The sequence below is a fragment of the Trachemys scripta genome, chromosome 8 (assembly GCF_013100865.1).
Source record: "Trachemys scripta elegans isolate TJP31775 chromosome 8, CAS_Tse_1.0, whole genome shotgun sequence".
NCBI classification, from domain to species: Eukaryota; Metazoa; Chordata; order Testudines; family Emydidae; genus Trachemys; species Trachemys scripta.
In genome coordinates this window covers 54,817,933-54,837,518 of record NC_048305.1, presented here as the reverse complement: position 1 = coordinate 54,837,518, position 19,586 = coordinate 54,817,933, and the positions used below count along the sequence as shown (strand labels likewise).

The following is a 19,586-nucleotide window of genomic DNA, read 5'->3' as shown; positions in this document are numbered from 1 at the left end:
ACAAGGGACCTCTGGTGAGTGCACCTTTGTAAATATTACACATGGTTTAAAAGCAAGCGTGTTTAATGATTAATGATTAATTTGCCCTGCCAATCGCAGCCAGTACAGCTACTGGAAAAGTCTGTTAACGTGTATGGGGATGGAGCGGAAATCCTCCAGGGACATCTCCAGAAAGCTCTCCTTCATGTACTCCCAAAGCCTTTGCAAAAGGTTTCTGGGGAGGGCTGCCTTATCCCGTCCACCATGGTAGGACACTTTACCACGCCAGGCCAGTAGCACGTAGTCTGGAATCATTGCATAACAAAGCATGGCAGCGTATGGTCCCAGTGTTTGCTGGCATGCAGACAACACCCATTCCTTATCGCTCTTTGTTATCCTCAGGGGAGTGATATCATTCATGGTCACCTGGTTGAAATGGGGCGATTTTATTAAGGGGACATTCAGAGGTGCCCGTTCCTGCTCTGCTGAACAGAAATGTTCCCCGCTGTTAGCCACACGGCGGCGGGGAGGGCTGAAGTGATCATCCACGAGAATTGGGTGTGTGTGGGGGGGTGGGGAGTAGTTGGGTTTGTGCTGCATGTTAACCCAGAAACCCCAGACCCTCCTTTTACATTGCAAACCCATTTTAAATGGCCAACCCAACGGGTGCTTGGTATGGGAAATGAAGGCGCTACTGTTTGAAACCATTCCCACATGTTAAGAAGGTTAAAAAAGCCAAAAGACTGTGGCTTACCATGGCTGCCTGCAAGCCGAAATCTGTTGCCTGGCACTGCGTGAGTGATCTCTCACACCAAACCGGCAGGCCCTCAATATAAGAGGAAAAATGCGACCTTGTAATGAAAGCACATGTGCTGTGTAATGTGAACAGCAAAATTTAACGTGAAAGAGTGTACCCATTGTTCTCTAAAATCTGTCTTTTCTTAACCACCTCTCCCTTCTCCACCACCAGCTGCAAATGTTTCTCCTTCACAGAGGCTAGCGAAGATTAGAAGGAGAAAACAGCGGACTCAGGAGGATATGTTCTCGGAGCTCCAGATGTCCTCCCACGCTGAAAGAGCACAGCAGAATGCATGGAGGCAGTCAATGACTGACTACAGAAAAGCACAATATGAACGAGAGGAGAGGTGGTGGGCTGAATCGCGGGCTGAAAATGATAGGTGGCGTCAGCTTGTAGACAGAAGGCAAGAGTCGATGCTCTGGCTGCCGGAGCATCAAACTGATATGCTCCAGCGTATGGTTGAGCTGCAGGAAAGGCAGCAGGAGCAGAGACTGCCATTACAGCCCCTGTGTAATCAACAGCCCTCCTCCACAAGTCCCATTGCCTCCTCACCCAGACGCCCAAGAACACGGTGGGGGGGCCTCCGGCCACCCAGTCACTCCACCCCAGATGATTGCCCGAGCATGGGAAGGCTGGCCTTCAATAAGTGCTAAAGTTTTAAAGTTTTAAACTGCAGTGTGTCCTTTTCCTTCCCTCCTCCCTCACCCCTCCCAGGCTACCTTGGCAATTATCCCCCTAGTTGTGTGATGAATTAATAAAGATTGCATGAATGAGTAGTAACAATGACTTTATTGTCTCTGCAAGTGGTGCTCAAAGGGGGGAGGGGAGGGTGGGGTGGTTGGTTTACAGGGAAGTTTAGTGAACCGGGTGCGGGGGGTTCATCAAGAAGAAACAAACAGAAGTTCCACACCGTAGCTTGGCCAGTCACAAAACTTGTTTTCAAAGCTTCTCTGATGCGCACCGCGCCCTGCTGTGTGCTCCTCTAACCGCCCTGGTGTCTGGCTGCTCGTAATCAGCGGCCAGGCAATTTGCCTCAACCTCCCACCCCGCCATAAATGTCTCCCCCTTACACTCACAGATATTGTGGAGCGCACAGCAAGCAGCAATAACAATGGGGATATTCTGTTCGCTGAGGTCTGAGCGAGTCAGTAAGCTGCGCCAGCGCACTTTTAAAACGTCCAAATGCACATTCCACCACCATTCGGCACTTGCTCAGCCTGTAGTTGAACAGGTCCTGACTCCTGTCCAGGCTGCCTGTGTACAGCTTCATGAGCCATGGCATTAAGGGGTAGGCTGGGTCCCCAAGGATCACGATAGGCATTTCAACATCCCCAACGGTTATTTTCTGGTCCGGGAAGAAAGTCCCTTCCTCCAGCTTTCAAAACAGACCAGAGTGCCTGAAGACGTGAGCATCATGTACCTTTCCCGGCCATCCCACGTTGATGTTGGTGAAACATCCCTTGTGATCCACCAGGGCTTGCAGCAGCAGCATTGTAAAGTACCCCTTGTAGTTTATGTACTCGGTGGCTTGGTGCTCCGGTGACAAGATATGGCTTCCGTCTATCACCCCACCACAGTTTGGGAATCCCATTGCAGCAAAGCCATCCACTATGGCCTGCACGTTTCCCAGAGTCACTCCCTTGATATCAGCAGGTCTTTGATTGCGTTGGCAACTTGGATCACAGCAGCCCCCACCGTAGATTTGCCCACTCCAAATTGATTCCCGACTGACCGGTAGCTGTCTGGCGTTGCAAGCTTCCACAGGGCTATCGCCACTCGCTTCTCAACTGTGACGGCTGCTCTCATCCTGGTTTTCTGGCGCTTCAGGGCAGGGGAAAGCAAGTCACAAAGTTCTATGAAAGTGCCCTTATGCATGCGAAAGTTTCGCAGCCACTGGAAATCGTCCCACACCTGCAGCACGATGTGGCCCCACCAGTCTGTGCTTGTTTCCCGAGCCCAGAATCGGCGTTCCACAGCATGAACCTGCCCCAGTGACACCATGATTTCCACATTGCTGGGGCCTGTGCCTTGTGAGAGGTCTAAGTCCATGTCAATTTCCTCATCACTCTTGTCGCCGCGCTGCAATCGCCTCCTCGGCTGGTCCTGGTTTTGCTTTGGCATGTCCTGGCTCTGCATATACTCCAGGACAATGCGCACGGTGTTCATAGTGCTCATAATTGCTGCGGTGATCTGAGCGGGCTCCATAATCCCAGTGCTATGGCATCTGGTCTGAAAAAAGGCACAAAACTAGTATCTGACGGAGGGAGGGAGGGGCGAGTGACGACATGGCTTACAGGTACAACGGAATTAAAATCAACAAAGGTGGCTGTGCATCAGGGAGAAATACAAACAACTGTCACACAGAATGGCCCCCCCAAAGATTGAACTCAAAACCCTGGATTTAGCAGGCTGCTGATTTCACAGAGAGAGGGGGAAGCAAATGAATACAGAACAAATTTGGTCCATCTATTTTTTACATCTTAAGCTGGCAGCCGACGGTGCAGCATGACTGATAGCCCTCGGCATCTTCTGGGTGCTTGGCAGAAAATACTGGGCATTTGGTAGAAAACAGTGTACTACGACTGATAGCCATCATCGTCAAGACGGTTCGATAGGACTAAGCATGTCTGCCCAGGTGCCCATGATTGAACTGGAGTACGACGGCGACGGATACCAGTCGTAATACACCATCTACTGCCAAAAGGCAAGGGGCTGCTGCTGTGTGCAATGCAGCCCCACGTCTGCCAGCACCCAGATCGCTGATGAAGGCTACCAGTCATACTGCACCATTTACTGCCAAAAGGCAATTAGTTAGCTGCTGCTGTGTAGCAATGCAGTACTACGTCTGCCGGCACCCAGATGACATATGGTGACAGTGAGCTGAGCTGAGCTGAGCAGGCTCCATGCTATGTTGTCTGCACAGGTAACCTAGTTAAAAAGGCGCGAATCGATTGTCTGCTGTTGCTCTGACGGAGGGGGAGGGGCCTGACGACATGTACCCAGAACCCCCCGCGACACTGTTTTGCATCATTCAGGCATTGGGATCTCAACCCAGAATTCCAATGGGCGGCAGAGACTGCGTGAACTGTGGGATAGCTATCCATAGTGCAACGCTCCGGAAGTCGACGCTAGCCTTGGTACTGTGGACGCGGTCCACCGACTTAATGCACTCAGAGCATTTTATGTGGGGACACACACAATCGGCTGTATACAACCGATTTCTATAAAACTGGCTTCTATAAATTCGACCTAATTTCGTAGTGTAGACATACCCTCAGAGTCAAATGCCCTGTGTGTTCCGAGAGCTCTGTAGGGGAATAACAGACAGGCCTTGTGCAGTGAGACGTGGTTCTTGCAAGTGGCTCAGACTCTGAATCTGCCTTTTACCTATTCTCTCTCCCTCCAGCAAAGATCTTGGGGAAGATGGGAGAAAGCCTGAGCCGGATTTGCTGTGTCCGTCCGCCAATGGAGCGCTTCACTTTTGTGGGTACGTTATGAAAATGTAGATGCTTGCATTCATCTATGGTCCTCCCCACTCCATGGTCTTCCTCCTCCTTTCTGCCTCCCATCCAACCCAGTGCTGTGGCATCACTCGCAGCAAGATCCTCAGTGGGTGCAAATCAATGTAGATCCATTAACAGTGGTGCTATGTCCATTTATACCAGCTGATGACCAGGCCCCCCCTCTCTCCCTGACAGCATCTCCCTGGTTGTCACAGAGATTGTCAGGGGTTATGCCAAAATTCATTGCAGGTAGGCACTCAGATCCCTCCCAGGATTTCCCTGGATTGCTCATCAGGAAGAAGCATTAGCTTAACTAGGGAAATCTGCCCCGCTGAGCCCGGCTATACTAGGGAAAGAGGCACAGCAACTCCTTGAGTTTGCAATGCCTGGATGTAGACAGACACGACCAAGGTCAGGGCTGGCTCTAGGTTTTTTGCTGCCCCAAGCAAAAAAAAAAAAAAAAACCTCTGAGAGCGCAACTGCCGAAGCAAAAACAACAACAACAAAACTCAGAGAGCGCAACTGCCTCCCCTGGAATACTGCCCCTGCAATTGTGCTGCCCCAAGCACGTGCTTGGTTTGCTGGTGCCTAGGGCCAGCCCTGACCAAGATGAAAGAATCCCCAGAAGCATTAACCCCAACCACTAACAGGAAATCTACGCAGTCTCTCTCACCATTGATTGTAAGGCTGGATGATCCCTTTATGATCACCTGGCCTGACCTCTTGCACCATGCGGGCCCTTCCCCCGTTGAGCGGGAGCAGATCTTTTAGAAAGACGCCCAATCTCCTTCGAAAGACTGAGTGACGGGGAATCCACCACCAGGTGCTAGTATACAGGTATGCGCTGGTAGAGCAGGAATCCTGTTAACACTAAGAGCCACTGCTGAACAGTTAAAGAGCCGTCTCCCCTCCTGGGCACATTCTGGCATGAACGCTCATTTGAAGCTTGGACTCTGGCACTTCTCTTTCTCCAGATGAGAATGCAAATTTGGGGACCGTGATGAGATACGAGGAGATTGGTGAGTACGCGCTTTCTGCCCTCGGGAAAGCAGGGCCCTGCAAAGCGCAGCTCTCTGCCCCCAGGCTGACGCAGTGGGTGACATGGGAGGGGCTACGCAGGGAATGGGGATGAACAGCCTATTCTAGCAACCAAGCACAACACAGACACCAAATTAGGGGACTGGGTCATCACTCCCATTGGACACCAGGCATCTGGATTTGGGCTGGCCCAAAAGGGTGATGAAATGGCCTGGGCTGATTCCCATCCTCACGGGGAGGGAGGACAGCATTGCTATAGGGTTAGAAAAGAGGACTGGGAGTTGGGACACCTGACTTCTCTTCCTAATTCTGATACTGACTCACTGTGACCTGGGTCATTTAACAGCTCAGCGCATGGATAGCTCGGGCAGGAAATGATCACTGGAGCCTTCTGTGCACCCCTTTAGGTGTTAAGTGTTAACCCAGCCCAGAGTTCAGAAGTTGAGGAAAGTGCTGACTTACGCTCAGCTATAGGTGGCTAAGACAGGGAGTGTGTGCGAGGGGGGCAGGAGGCTGTGTTAAATTGGGTGTTCCTCTATCCTTACAAATTTAAGCAATATTGCTGCTTCCCTCTGGTGGCCAAAAGTGGTGATGTAGACAGAGAAATCTGTTCAGCAACACTCAGTTCTAACACTGAACACTTGCAGTTTCTGTGCCTTTAAATGTCCTAGGTTCTGAGGGTCAATAAGTGATATTGTACACATCTCAGAGTAAAATGCCAGCAATTGTGCAGGTCAGCAAGCCACTTAGGGGAGACTGATCCAAACAGGGGAAGTTAAAGGGACAACATGAAAGTCTAAACAAGTTTGCCCTGCAGTGAGCAAGTATTGGGGCTTTCTGGCAAATACCTTAATCTGCCATGACAGTGACAAAGTGCTGGGGAGCAGTGGGACACCCCCATTAGAGACCCTGGTTTTAACCAGTTGTCCAGGTCCCTGTAATATCTACAGAGAACTAATAGAACATCTGTCATTTTCAAAGATCCTAAATCACTTCTATACACCTACATACACAGGAATCACTTCTTTCCCCATGAGATACTTTACAGGGCACATGCACATGTGCTGAAATGCAGCCATCTCTGGGGCAGAATGCAGCAGCTGTTTAACCGCCCACAGCAATGCTGCACAGCAGCGTAGGAGAGGAAATGAAATGTTGTTTGAAACCAGAGAGGTATTTAGAGTAGGCAGATGGCTTGGCCAGGGTACTGCACTGCAGCTAACATCACTGTTATTGCAGAAAGTGCGATAGGACCTTGGATAGCTACAAAGCATCAGGCCCTGGTTTTTGTGTCTTACGGAAAGAGTCTCTCCAGCAACACAGTGCAGGAATTGTTGGTTCAGTAGTGTCACAGGGGGAAGCCATCAGCCTATGTCTCTCAATTTCTCCATTCTCTGCTCCCTTTCTTCAGAGCTTCGTATCTTATTGCTTTGTGGCAGTGACCTGCTGGAGTCCTTCTGTATCCCAGGCCTCTGGAATGAGTCTGACGTGAGTAGCCGGCTACCGCTGCATACAATCCATTGTGCGCTGTTTCCTTCCCTCCCCTCTCATTTTTCTCGCCTCTTTGCTCTCTCCCACGGTGACCTTACATGTGGCATAACATGTCAACTCACATGGGAAACCTTGAACAGTCTGCCTCTATCCCTCATTCCATCCTGCCCCACCCCTTCCATTTACACCCTCAGCCGAGCGAGCCAGAGAGGTATCCTGCTTCTGACTCTCAGAACCCACTCGGCTTTTATTTCAAATTGGAGCCAGAAACTTTCCCTTTCACATCATGTTTTTCTCCCCACCCTCAGGGAGATGAGTGGCAGAGACAGCTGGGGACTGCAGCTACTTATGTCTAATTCTGAGGGTGTAAGGAAAATTTTAAAGGCCATCTCCCAAACTCATTTTCTTTTATAAACAGATGCTGTTAAATAGATTTAGGCCCTAAATTTAGAATATGGGGAAGGGGATATAGGGGCATACAAGATCCAATTTTCATGACACTATAGGGAAAATAAATTTAAATAAACCAAGCAAAACAGTGTTCGTGTAGTCAGGGGCAGCTCTATGTATTTTGCCACCCCAAGCACGGCAGTCAGGCAGCTTTCGGCGGCATGATTGCGGGAGGTCCGCCAGTCCCGCGGCTTCGGCGTACCTGCTGCCGAATTGCTGCCGAAGCCACAGGACTGGCAGACCTCCCGCAGGCATGCCACCAAAGGCTCCCTGATTGCCGCCCCCACAGCGACCGGCAGGCCGCCCCCCGCGGCTTGCCGCCCCAGGCACACGCTTGGTGCGCTGGTGCCTGGAGCCACCCCTGCGTGTAGTATAAACTTACCACTAATAATAATAATTCCAGCCTAGCTCTTATATAGCACTACAGTGTTAGGAACCCAAACACAGCTGCCTTGTGCTAGGGCATGAGAACCAGGAAGTGAAACGGACCAGTCTCATTTCACTGCCCAAACTGAACAAAATGAGACATTACAGCATCCATGATGAAAAGCAAATTAAATTGTTGAAATTATTTCTTTTAATCTGCGTTGCCTTAAATGCATTTTACCATCTTTAAAGTTTTTTTACCTTGGCAGATTATTTTGTCTTTAAAGCTGAGTACTGTATTGCCAGCCCCAAATATTCCTAATCATGACTCAGGCCCCCCAAAATAATAATTAGTTTAAAAATCTCAGGATTTAAAAAAAAAATTGGGGGGGGGGTTGGGTTTTGTCTGCGGGCATCTGGCATTTTTAGTGCCCATTTGGGTCACATTTTCAGACATTTTCTGTGCAACCATGAGTGCTAGATGCTGACTTTTTAAATTATGAACACAGAGATTCTCACAGTCATCTGACTCCAGGGGATGGTGCTTTAAGTAAAAACATCAAATACCACAAGACTCATGCTAAAATAACAAGAGTCCACAACACTACATGTGGAGAAAAGACCATTTGATATGCTTTTCTAATACACCCATCAATATAGGGGCTCTGGTACTTACCAATAAAAGTAAGAATGTGGCTTGGTCATCAGAACCCAGTTTATTATCATGCTGACCCCATTCACCACCTAAGATTTCTCGTAATTTGAGTGACAGATAGCAACAAACATAGTTTAAAGCCACTACATTAATACACTTGCTAGCTAGAAATATCACCTCCAGCAAACCTGTCTATGTTCATGGATTCCGAGACCACACGTGACCATTGTGATAATATAATCCCATGGTTTTCAACCTTTTTTCATTTGCAGACCCCTAAAATATTTCACATGGAGGTGCGGCTCCCTTTGGAAATCTTAGACATGGTCTGCGGACCCCCAGGGGTCCATGGACCACAGGTTGAAACCCAGTGTTCTATAGTAATGACAACCTTTTGCAGACTTCTTAGACATCGTCTGCAGAGCCCCAGAGGTCTGCGGACCACAGGTTGAAAACCACTAATCTAGTCTGACCTCCTGTATAAAACAGCCATGGAACTTCCCCCAGATAATTACAGATAACATTGTCAAGACAACAGAATTTTGTTTTAAGGACCAAGGACCAAGTCCAGCGAAGCCTGTAAGCATGCGAATAATCTGTTCCCTGATTGCGTAAGTGCAACTTTTAGAGTGAGGTTTTCAGGTGTACCTGGAATTAGTTCAAAACTTGCTTTCCATGATTATTCTGTATTAAATCACATATAATTTGCTGTTTCCTTGAACATTTCCCCCAGTGAATTCATGCACTAGAATATCTGCAAAAGGGAACACAAAACAAATGCAAACATAACGGCTATAAATGCATTTTTGGGAGAGAACATGCTAGGAAATTGGATTTGGGGAGAATATTTGCCCAAGCTTTGCCCATCTGTCCAGATGATATCTTCCATCAAAGCCAGAAAATACTGAACTACCTAAATCAGACATGCATAAAAGCAACAGCTCCATCTTGCAAGGACATAGCTAGTTCTGCTGATGTTCTAATGCCAAAGCAGGTCAGACAGGTCTTAAATGACATGCCCACAAGCAGTTACATTCTGTCTCTACTGACCTGAGTGGAGCTCAGGAAGGGGTGAGATTTCCTTCCTACCTTTGAAAGCAGCAGACATGTTTTCCAGTGAAATCCTTTGTTTGGTGCTTTAGGAGACAGAAGGATATGTGGTCCTACCCGAGTAATTTAAAACTGACACAGACAACACAGATCAGACATGCTGGGAAATACAGAGGGAGGTTCAAGTGTTGCTCTTTTCCTTGGTATTGAGTGGGCAACGGTGTTACTGAATTGGACGATTGTTAGCTGGCTTTGTGGGAGAGGAGAGTTCTAAGTGGGCATTTGAATCAAGGAAAGGAAAGTCCTTCCTGAACAGCGACACAGAGGGAGTTCCAGGCCTAAGGGGCTGTGTGAAAGGAAGATGAGAGGTGTGGTGTGGTTCACAATGTGGCACAGTCCTTGAAGACTGAATGAGGAACTTAGACTTGGTGAAGGAGGCTACAGGAAGTTTGTGCAAGGACTTGGAGGATGGCAACATGGTCAGAACAGTGGACATGGAGGAAGATAATTGTGGGGTATATCTACACTGCAATGTAAGCCCAGGGTTCGAGTTCAGACTTAACCCTTCCATCTGCACACAAAGTGCACTAAACCATGGCTCAGGTCCAAGGACCCCATGGGGGTGGAGGAGCCGAGCTTGAATCAGGCTGGGACCCAGAGTTCAAGCCCGATTGCTTTGCAGTGTAGACACAACCCCGTTGAACTTGTGCTCTGGGAGTCTGCCAAAAGTTTCCCACAATCCAATGGGCTGACTTTCTTGGTCCTCTGAACAGTCAAGTTTGGTGGACAGTCAAGTTTTCCCCACACGGCACCATGAACAAAGGGCTAGAGCAGCCACATTTTGGGAGGGCGCTAGGAAGTCTGGGATAGGGGTGGTTGGATTTGCTGCAGCCTCAATTTGGGACCCAGGTTTCAACAATTCCTAACCTGGGGTTACAAATGAGCAAAGACACTCAAGCCCTAGGTTAACAAACCCAGGATCTGCCAACACGAGGTCTACTAACCCTGGGCTTATATTGCAGTGTATGGGGTATGTCTACATTGCAATGTAAACCCAGGGTTAGTGGGACTCAAGTCAGTGGACCCTGCATTAGAGAACTAAGGGCTTGAGCGTCTACATTGATTGTTAACCCTACATTAACCTGGGTTCAAACTAGGGCTCTGGCATCCTCACTGCAGCACACAGACCCAAGTCAAGCCAACCATATCCCAGATTCCCTAGTGCCCTCGCACAATGTGGTCACTCTACTCTTTGGCTGTGGTGCACTGTGGGAAAACTTGACTTTCCACCTCTCGTGTGGTGGGAAGTTTGAACAGCCTGCTGAGCAGTCATTTTGGTCAGTGCGCTCCCAGCTACCGGAGCCAGCAACACAGAGGAGGCACCTTTTGAAGAACTTCTCATGTTTGCACTTGTACTCCTGTGTCAGGAAATGGGCAGAGCTTCTGTGAGACGTGGGTGGACATTTCAGCAGTGTTTTCTGACCCACCAAAGACACCTGACAAAACTTGTGATGGAGCAGGAGGAGGACGACAGACATGGCAGATGCAAACTGGCTGAAGTTGCTGATGGCATTCATTACAGCCGCTGGTGACTTGGGCTTCTGGAGCAGGCCCAAAAGCACAGCCTGGTGGGGTCACAGCATCATGCAGACCTGGGATGACTAGCAGGGGGGACAGAAGAAGAAACATGAAGTAAGCTACATTTCTGATGCTTTGTGAGCAGTTTGCCGTGACACTCCTCCATAAAGGCATTCTGATCCAGAAGCAAGTTGCTCTAACCGTCTGGAAGCTGGCCTACCCCAGACTGCTACAGGTCCATTGCCAAGCAATTAGGTGTTGGAAAGTCGACTGTGGGTAAAGCGGTGGTGATGGTTTCTGAGGCAGTCAGGCGTGTGGTTTACCCCAAGGTGGCAGCCATACGTGATATTGCTGAAGTAATTGCCGGCTATGAGAGAATGGGGTTTCCAAATTTTGGATGGACATCAGGGGAGAAAGCTGGAAAATGGGGAGGACACAAGAGGGGTGGATAATCTAGAAGAGGGAGGAACAAAGTCGGGACAAGAGTGGAACAAATACACTGGACCACCAGAAAATGGCTTTGTGAGTTGTCTTTGATCCAGTGCCAGATGACCTCTAAAGTCAAATTCCTCTGGCATCCCACACTGAGTACTCAAGCAAACAAACTTCTAACACAGATACAGTGAGATCAACAGAGAGACTCAATTTCAGTAACTATGTTCAGTCTAGGAAACAGCAGCCACTCCCCTCTCCTGCTCTGCAACTGGGCAAACCAGAGAGGAGATCCCGAGAAATGAATCGCTTTGTGAGCTGCTTTTCCATCCGGACGCACCTCTGGGAAATCAACTCTCAGACTGAAAAATAACAAATCCTTTTGTAATTTGAGGATCTAAGTTAAGGCACCTAGTCCTGCATCTCAGTGCTCAGATTGGCACTTGGGCACCCCAGTCTGATACTTTCAGCTGGTCTGAGTGCTCAGGGTCAGGATTGGGTGCCCTAACTTAGACCCGAGGTTTGACACTTGTGATCCCATGCAAAATAGGACTGGATTCTTTTGGGGGGAAACAGCCCAACACCCTCTCCTTCGATTAAAGCACATGAGAGACTGAAGACAGCAGCTCACTGCAGATTCTGCTTTGCTTCCTGCAAGCAGCACCTGCTTAGGGGCTAACATGTGTATTGGGTAAAAATAATGCTGTTTAGCACGTGGCAGTTTATTTGCTCAGATATTTCCGGATATGCTCAAGAGCCCTAAGTTGTGGGGAGTTGTTTGAAAGGAGAAAGTGCTTCAAAGAGCTGGTCAAGGTGTTGTCTCACCTTCCACTGAAGGTGCACAGCTTCCATTCACCAAAGTGGGGCAAAGCAGCGGGGTTCTGTCTGAATCTTCGCTAAGCTTGGATGACCAGGTAGCATCAGTTTCCCAAAATGCCTTCTTCCACCACTAGCTTGCTAGGCATCTTTATGCTTCCGCGCCCCACGCCCCAGTGAGGGCCTGACCACAGCACTCCATGCATTTGTCACCTCCAGGCTGGGTTGCTGTAACTGAAGCTGAATGTGAAGACGATGCACAGGCATGAATGTGGCTTCACCTTCACCGTGGCTTAGGCCACAAAAAGTGAGCACATCAGGCATGTGCTCAAGTCCCTCCACTGGCTCCCAGTCAGTTTATTCTGCCAATTTAAGACCCTGGTCCTAGTTTTCAAAGCAATGAATGGCTCAACCCCCAACTACCTCAAAGACTGAATTTTGATCTAGGAACCCCTGTGACAGCTGCACTCCCCCGAGCCTGGGCCAATGCAGATCACAAAGCCTAGGTTGAAGCAAGTGAGAGCTGGGGACAACACGTTCCCTTACGAGGGCATCCAGCTGTGGCACAGAGTCCCAGAGGCGATTAGGCCAGAGCCTGACCATCTTCAGGAAATGTTGTAAAGCCGTCCTCTTGGAGGAAGCCTTTCCGCCACCATCAGTGATGCTCACAGTTCAAATACCCCGTTTATTTCCAAACCCCTGTTCCCCCCCAAAAAGCCTACCCTAAAGTTGCAGCTTAACACCAAAAAGGGAGATGTTCCAGAGACCCATTAGGGACTTGGTATTGATTTTAGGTGAGGGACTCTCATGCTACAGTGATGGGTGGCAGGGTAAAATCTTAAGCCAGACAGACACATGAAATGCTTTAAGTGGAAACAGTGGGATTCTAGGACTGAGCTTTGATTCACACAGTATCATTAAATACTCCATCAACTCACTGTACAGAACACGCTACTGGGGAGCTTTAGCAAGATCGTAACTGGAACAAAACCCAAAGGAAATGGAGCAGTGTCAGTGTCATCTTGGGAAGAAAAATCCCAGGATTATAGGGCAAAGGGAGCAAAGATAAACTTTAAGTTAGGTGGGTGGGCGCTGTTTGTATTAGATTTAGAAGGTGCCAAGTGAAGCCAGGAAACCAGCTTGAAACTCAGCAACAATGCTGCTAACTGATAAGGAGCCGAGCTGGATTTTCCTCTTTTGAGGAGTGCGGCTCAGCCTTGCAGGGGAAATTCCCTCATCACTATCTCTTCCATTACTGTGGCTGGACCCAGACCAGATTTTGCAGAGTGATCCATAGAGATGGGCCCAAGTCTGAACCTTTAATCTGAAACCCGACAAACCAGAGTGGTTTGAATGGAATGGAACCTGGATCTGAACCGACTTTGGATTAGGTTTTGCCAGACTGAAATCTTGCCAGCCACCACTGCCAATGTCTCCATGGGAACTGAATACGCACACGCTGGAACAGAAGGGCCAGTTCGGCATAGCCGTGAGGTTAAACTTGCCCCTTCTGCCACCTCATTGGTACTTACTGCTAGCATTTGGCAACAAGCAGCTATTTTGGAAGAGCTTTTCCATTACAGACCCCAATTCAGCAGCTCCTCCAGTGAAGTCAATGGGAGCTCTGTGTGTGGAGTGGGACCGCAGACTGAGGCCCATAGGAAGGGAATGCACTGAAAAGTCCTGTAAGAAAATACGATCAAAATACCTGCAGGTCTGTCTATGCTTCACGCATAGCGGGTGATTGTTAACTCAACGAGACATACCCACACTAGCTCGGTTCGAGCTACCACGATAAAACATGGCTGTGCAAGGGGCTAGCTGCCCCAAGTACATAGCTAGGTAGGATCGTGCTCAGGGCAGCTAGTGCCTCCTGCCACTCGCACCGCCCCAGCTACACTTATTTTTAGTGCACTAGCGTAGGTGTGGGTCCTTGAGCTAGAATTTGTATCTCCAGCTGGCAGTGTAGACATCCCCTGGGATGTTGCCAATTAGCCTCCTTAATGACATTCATGTTTCTGGCAAAGACTTTCCAAGAAGTTTGCAGAAAGAGTGTAAGTTAAGACTTAGTTCCTTCAACACATCACAGAATATTTCAGCGCATCTTTTGTTTGAGTCAGGGATCTGTGAGCTGGTTCCTGGGCCAGCATCGCCCTGATGCAGGAGGCTTAGAAGGTTCTGAAATGTCCCTCTTTGCATTGCTCCCAGATGGAGGTGATTGTCGGGGACTTTGGGATCGTGGTGGTGCCCCGGGACGGCACAGACACAGACCGGATTATGAACCATTCCTCAATACTCCGCAAGTACAAAGTAAGTAACTTTGCACAACACAGACATTCCCTGCATCATGGCTGGGACTGGGTCCGCTTGGCCTGGCTCTGCCTTCCGCCCCCGGTTTCTTACTGTGCCACGATGCCATTGTGGGGCAGGCCAATGGGCAGGGTGAGCTGGCTGTGCAGTGGCAGCTATAAAGCTTTACCGCTGCACCACTTCCATAAAGCAGCACCAATACCTGCAAAGCTCCCAGCCTCTGCATTCAGGGAGACATTCATCCCTGTGCACAGGTCTAGCATGAGGCCTGTGTGTCACTTACGTCTTCAGCACTCTTAGGCCTTGTTCCAGATCTCAGTGACTGGGATGGAGAACCCAGAAGCCCTCTCACCATCCTCAAGGAAGTGCCCAGCTGCCCATTTCACCTCTGGGCACTAGTGTCCTCACGGCCAGAGAGCCCCGATATGCTGGGTGCACAAGCCATGAGGAGCAAAGGGCTGAGGTCAGTCATGTTCATTTGTTCTTCTCGTTTTCACCACAGAACAACATCCTGGTCGTGAAGGACGACGTGAACCACCCAATGTCTGTCGTCAGTTCAACTAAAAGCAGGTGTGTCACTCGAAGGGTCTCCTGCTGCAGGGTACAGAGACCCGACCCGCCCTCAATTTCCACTGCAGGGCATCTCATCTCCCACCCAGTGGACTCAAGAATTTCCCACAATCCACCACAAACATTTCCCCATCTATCTAGGTACTTACATGGCCCCATCTCCATAGTATCTGAGCGCCTCATATCATGGCTCCACCATGTGAGGGAGGGAAGTGGTCTGATCCCCTGGTTACAGATGGGGAACTAAGGTACGGAGCGATTAAGTGACAGGAGGTCAGTGACGGAACAGGGAATTGAACCCATGTCTCCTGAATCCAGTGCCTTAACCACTGAGCCGTCCTCCCTCGGCAGCCTTGTCCCATCCACTTGCATTGATCACACACATGTTCAGACCAATGGCTCCTTTGGCTAAAATGTTACCATGCGCATACGTGTGAGGGACAGTGACCCTCGTAAATGCACCTTCCCTGTGGAGCTATGACCAGCTCCTCCATGGACTGAGCTCACATGAAGCCTGATTTGAACCCTATCCAAACAGCTGCTTCCTGTTGGGGAAGAGGAAACCGGCTGGAGCAACGTGGGGCGGGTAACTGGCAAGCACTGATTCCCTCTGTTCTCTTGCCCCCCCAGACTGGCCCTGCAGCATGGGGATGGACACGTTGTGGATTACCTGTCTCAGCCCGTCATTGACTACATCCTCAAGAGCCAGCTGTACATCAACGCCTCTGGTTAAAGCCTGAGGTGCTGCAGCAAGGCAGCCCCACCGCTCCACTTCCCTCCAGCTCTCCATCACACTTCTCGCTCTCTGTGTGTCTGTCTCTCTCTCTCTCTCACAGCCTCCGGCGCGTCCGCCTGTCTCACTCACTGACTCTAGCGCTCCATAGTGCAGGAATCTCCAGGGAGCTGTGACAAACCCCCAATGGTACACAGCTCAGCAATCTACTTCGGAGAACCCTTCCCCTTCATAAACCGGGGGGCGGGGGTACGGTAAATAGAGATGTACCCAGCATGCTTTAGGGAGGTGGCTCTGGTGTCCACCTTCTCAGCATGCCCTAGGGAAGTGGCCCTGGTTTCCACCTTCCCAGCATGCTCCAGGAACAGGGGCTCGGTCTTTTCCCATCTTACGGCACTTAAGCTAAATAAAACACGGTGGATCTTTTTATTAATAGTTTTAGTGTGAGCCCTTTGGCCTCGCAACATGATGCACTATGTCTGTGCTTGGCAATGGGAGATCCTAACCCACTTGGCTCAATGCCCAGACTTGGGCTAGGCTGAGAGCGCTGCTCAGGCCACTTATGGGACAGTTTAGCTTTGAAGTGAAAAAGAACTGTGAAAATTCTGAAATGGTTTTCTGGAGCTAAGGCTCCCAGGGCGGAGGGCGGGGGCAGCAGGGGGAAGCACACCTGGCAGCAGTTGCTTCTGCTGTAGATAATTATTCATTTGGAGGGGCCTCCTTTAATCTTCACTTGACATGAACCTGGTCACTCCAGGATGTCCCTTAAGTGGTCATGCTGTGTTTGAGTCACAGATGGCGGGTACCTGACACAGATCCTAGAAAGGAACCTGTCATACCAGACTAGATCACGGGAACTCAAAAGCAAACGGCAGCTGAAGGCCACTGGTCGTGCTTCTCTCAAGCCCAACCATTAGGTTTTGTAGCGTCACAACATGGCAGCATCTGTCCGTGGGTTGGTGACAGGGGGAGAGGCTCTGTAACCTGATATTTACCAAAAGTCAATAAGCATCTTTCTGATCAACAGGCAGCATATCCTGCTGTGCAGGGAGACACAGAGGTCTCATTGGGGGTTACAATTATATGTCAAAAGGGGCTGATGAATTCATTAGCAGGGAGGGGGCTGCCATCATAGCTAACCCCTGAGCAAACTTGCCTTACGCAGATGCAGATGGGTAGAGCATAGCTCTCAGGGATCTCGTTTGATCTATAGGCACAAGCTGCTCTCTTCATACCCAACCCCTGGGATCTACTTGCTGGCACCTCCCTGGTTAGTATGGTCTCCACTCCTGCCTGCTCCCTTCCCTCTCCCCCTCCTCCCTCCCAGTCTGTGGGGTTCAGGCTGCCCATGAGGAGTCTGTTAAATGCAGGCTATTCACCCTGCGAGCTCTGCAACTTGCACCATCCCCCCTCTCCTGCATGCCTCTTTCAGGACAAACCACTCTTGTGCTTTGCTGTCCAGGGCTGCGGTTGTAGCACATTGGGCCAAATGCCAGGAAGGGGAACAAATGCAAGGGGGACCTACACTGGCCAAGAAATGCTGAGATGGGTTGGAAAGAGCAGGGATGTTTAAGAGGCACAAAGGCCTCATACTGGCCCCGGCAAGCAGGCTGCAGTGCTGGGTACCGCTGACTTGCAGAGGGCTCCCAGCCCTGTGACAGTGCATGCGCTGGAGTCATTGCATCGTTAGAGAGGAAGGCAAAGCCCAGCTTTAGGTTTTGTCCTTCTGCTTTTCCAATTAGCCCTTTTATTTGGAGTTTAGCTGCTTGTCTTTAGTTCTCAGACACCTGCCATTACTTCTCTGTTATGCTTGTGCTAACCTGGCTGTTTCAACCCGATTGCATTCCTGTAGGAAGGCACTGTAGCTATTCTGCGCTGGGTTCTCTGCATTCCCACCAAGGTGCCATGAAAAGCAGGAGGGCACTAGAATCCCACCAAGGGAATTTGCTGCTTGTGCCCCTCAGAGGGCTGTGATTCCCTCCCCCCTCCCCACCCCCAGGGAGAGGGAGCATTTCAGGAAAGGACCTTAAAGCAAAAGCCCTTAAAGGGTTGCAATGAAGCACAACCTGCTCCAGTGAAAGCTTCAAAGAGAAGACGCTGCACTAGATTTGGTGACCCGGTGCTCCACACGGCCACCTTGCTTGCTGTGAACTCACTATGGCCTGTTACCAAGAGAAGCCAGAGTCCAGGAAGGCATCTCTGTCATGGCAAACCGCTGTTGTCAGCCCTTCAGCCAGAAAAACATATGTAGCATTTGTAAACTCACTGCAGTTTATCGCGCTTTATAAGAAGTCAATGATCAGTCCTCAGAGGTAGGTATTATCACCCCCATTTCACAGAGGAAAAGTCAGAAGTCCAGATGTTAAGTGATTTGCCCAAGGCCCAGAAAAAAAATCAGTGTCCGAGCAGGGATTAGAACCCAGGAATCCCTAGGCCCCTGCTCAGACGACTAGCCTGTTTCTGTCCTCTTGGAAAGGCAACAGGATTGTCAGTGGTACCACCAGCAAGCTTTCCCTTCCCAGGCTTTACCCCCACCTGAAAACGTTAGTTCAGGAATTGTCACTGTTGCACTGAAATTTTCCATGACAAGCAGAAGGATAGGAAAGGGTGTGGGGAGATTGGACTGGCTTTGCCAGACTCTGGTTTCTCTGCTCTTCCTGCCGGTCATGGCACCAACGTGTATGTCCAGGTGGGGGAAAACGGACTCCAAGGGGGCACCAAGCCGACTCAGAATCCATGAAGGCTAATGGGAGCAGGTAGGAAACATGTACAGTCACCTGTTCTTCAGGGACATCTCCACCTGGAGTTCCTGCTGCTAGCACCCACTGCTCTACATACTCGCATGGGGGAACCTGGAACGAGCAGCCTTCCTGGAGACCCCTGCTCACACACATAGCAAGTGGATATAAGGGGCACGGTCATTTTGTGGGGGAGGGAGGGGAAGAGTTCTCTATCTATACAATGTCAGTAGCTAAGCTCTTCTAGACAAACTGATCTTACTACCGTGGGTGAAGCTTTTCATGAGCTCTGTCTCACACACAAGCTATTTCAGAGAATAGCAACGGCTCCTTGCCAGAGCCTACTGTACTTCTCCACTCCAAGCTGGAGGAGATAAAGCAATCAATGTCTAGAATGAGCCACCAAGACACAATAAGGGAATAAACTCAGAGAGAAGAGGCTTGCCCCTGAAGTGGGAGGTAGGACAATTGCTCTTAACAGAGGGAAGATGGAGAAAGGAAATAAAAAGGAATTAAGACAGTGTTTATAAGAGTCAAAAAGCTCTCGATCCCCCACTCCTTCAGGTGATCAAAGGGTGAGAGATAGGAAGCAGGCCAGTTTTCGATCTCATCCAGTTTAGGACGGCATGCCTTAGAAACATAGCATTGTGGTATGGACGATGAATATACTATGTCTTACTAGTCTTATCTATGCCTTCATTTATCTGCTCAGTAAAACTCATGGTACGGGGGGGGTACGCGCCTCCATCTCTAACCCATGCAACAAGGGTTGGCAAGGAAGGGTTTTTTTTCAGTGTATGGGGGGGAAGAGGGTGGGATGGTCCTTGAACCCGCAATTTTAATAACACAGTTTTGCTTTACTGAAATGAATAAAAAAAAGTTTTAAAAGAAAAAAAAAACTCAATGGGTTGAAGTTGCCATGTTGCCAACTGCATCTTTGTGAAAGAGTTTGGAGTTGGATTTCTGTTGCTAAAAGTGGTCGACAAAAACAAAAAAATACGAAACAACCCCCCCCCCACCTCTTTATCAGCAAAGTGTTTAAATTATGTAATAAAAAATGATGCTATTAGACTGTAGT

General features: G+C 49.4%; 1 protein-coding gene across 1 annotated transcript in view; it reads left to right on the top strand.

Annotated features, from left to right (window-relative positions):
• Window positions 1–16,706, top strand: part of NMNAT2 (nicotinamide nucleotide adenylyltransferase 2) — an 82,636-nt gene extending 65,930 nt beyond the window's left edge. The window contains exons 6-11 of the mRNA XM_034779920.1: window positions 4,185–4,265; window positions 5,256–5,300; window positions 6,731–6,807; window positions 14,366–14,467; window positions 14,970–15,037; window positions 15,668–16,706. Of these exons, the coding sequence (XP_034635811.1) occupies window positions 4,185–4,265; window positions 5,256–5,300; window positions 6,731–6,807; window positions 14,366–14,467; window positions 14,970–15,037; window positions 15,668–15,770 (476 nt within the window). The 3' untranslated portion in view covers window positions 15,771–16,706. The remainder of the gene's footprint in view (window positions 1–4,184; window positions 4,266–5,255; window positions 5,301–6,730; window positions 6,808–14,365; window positions 14,468–14,969; window positions 15,038–15,667) is intronic.
• Window positions 16,707–19,586: the final 2,880 nt, after the last annotated feature.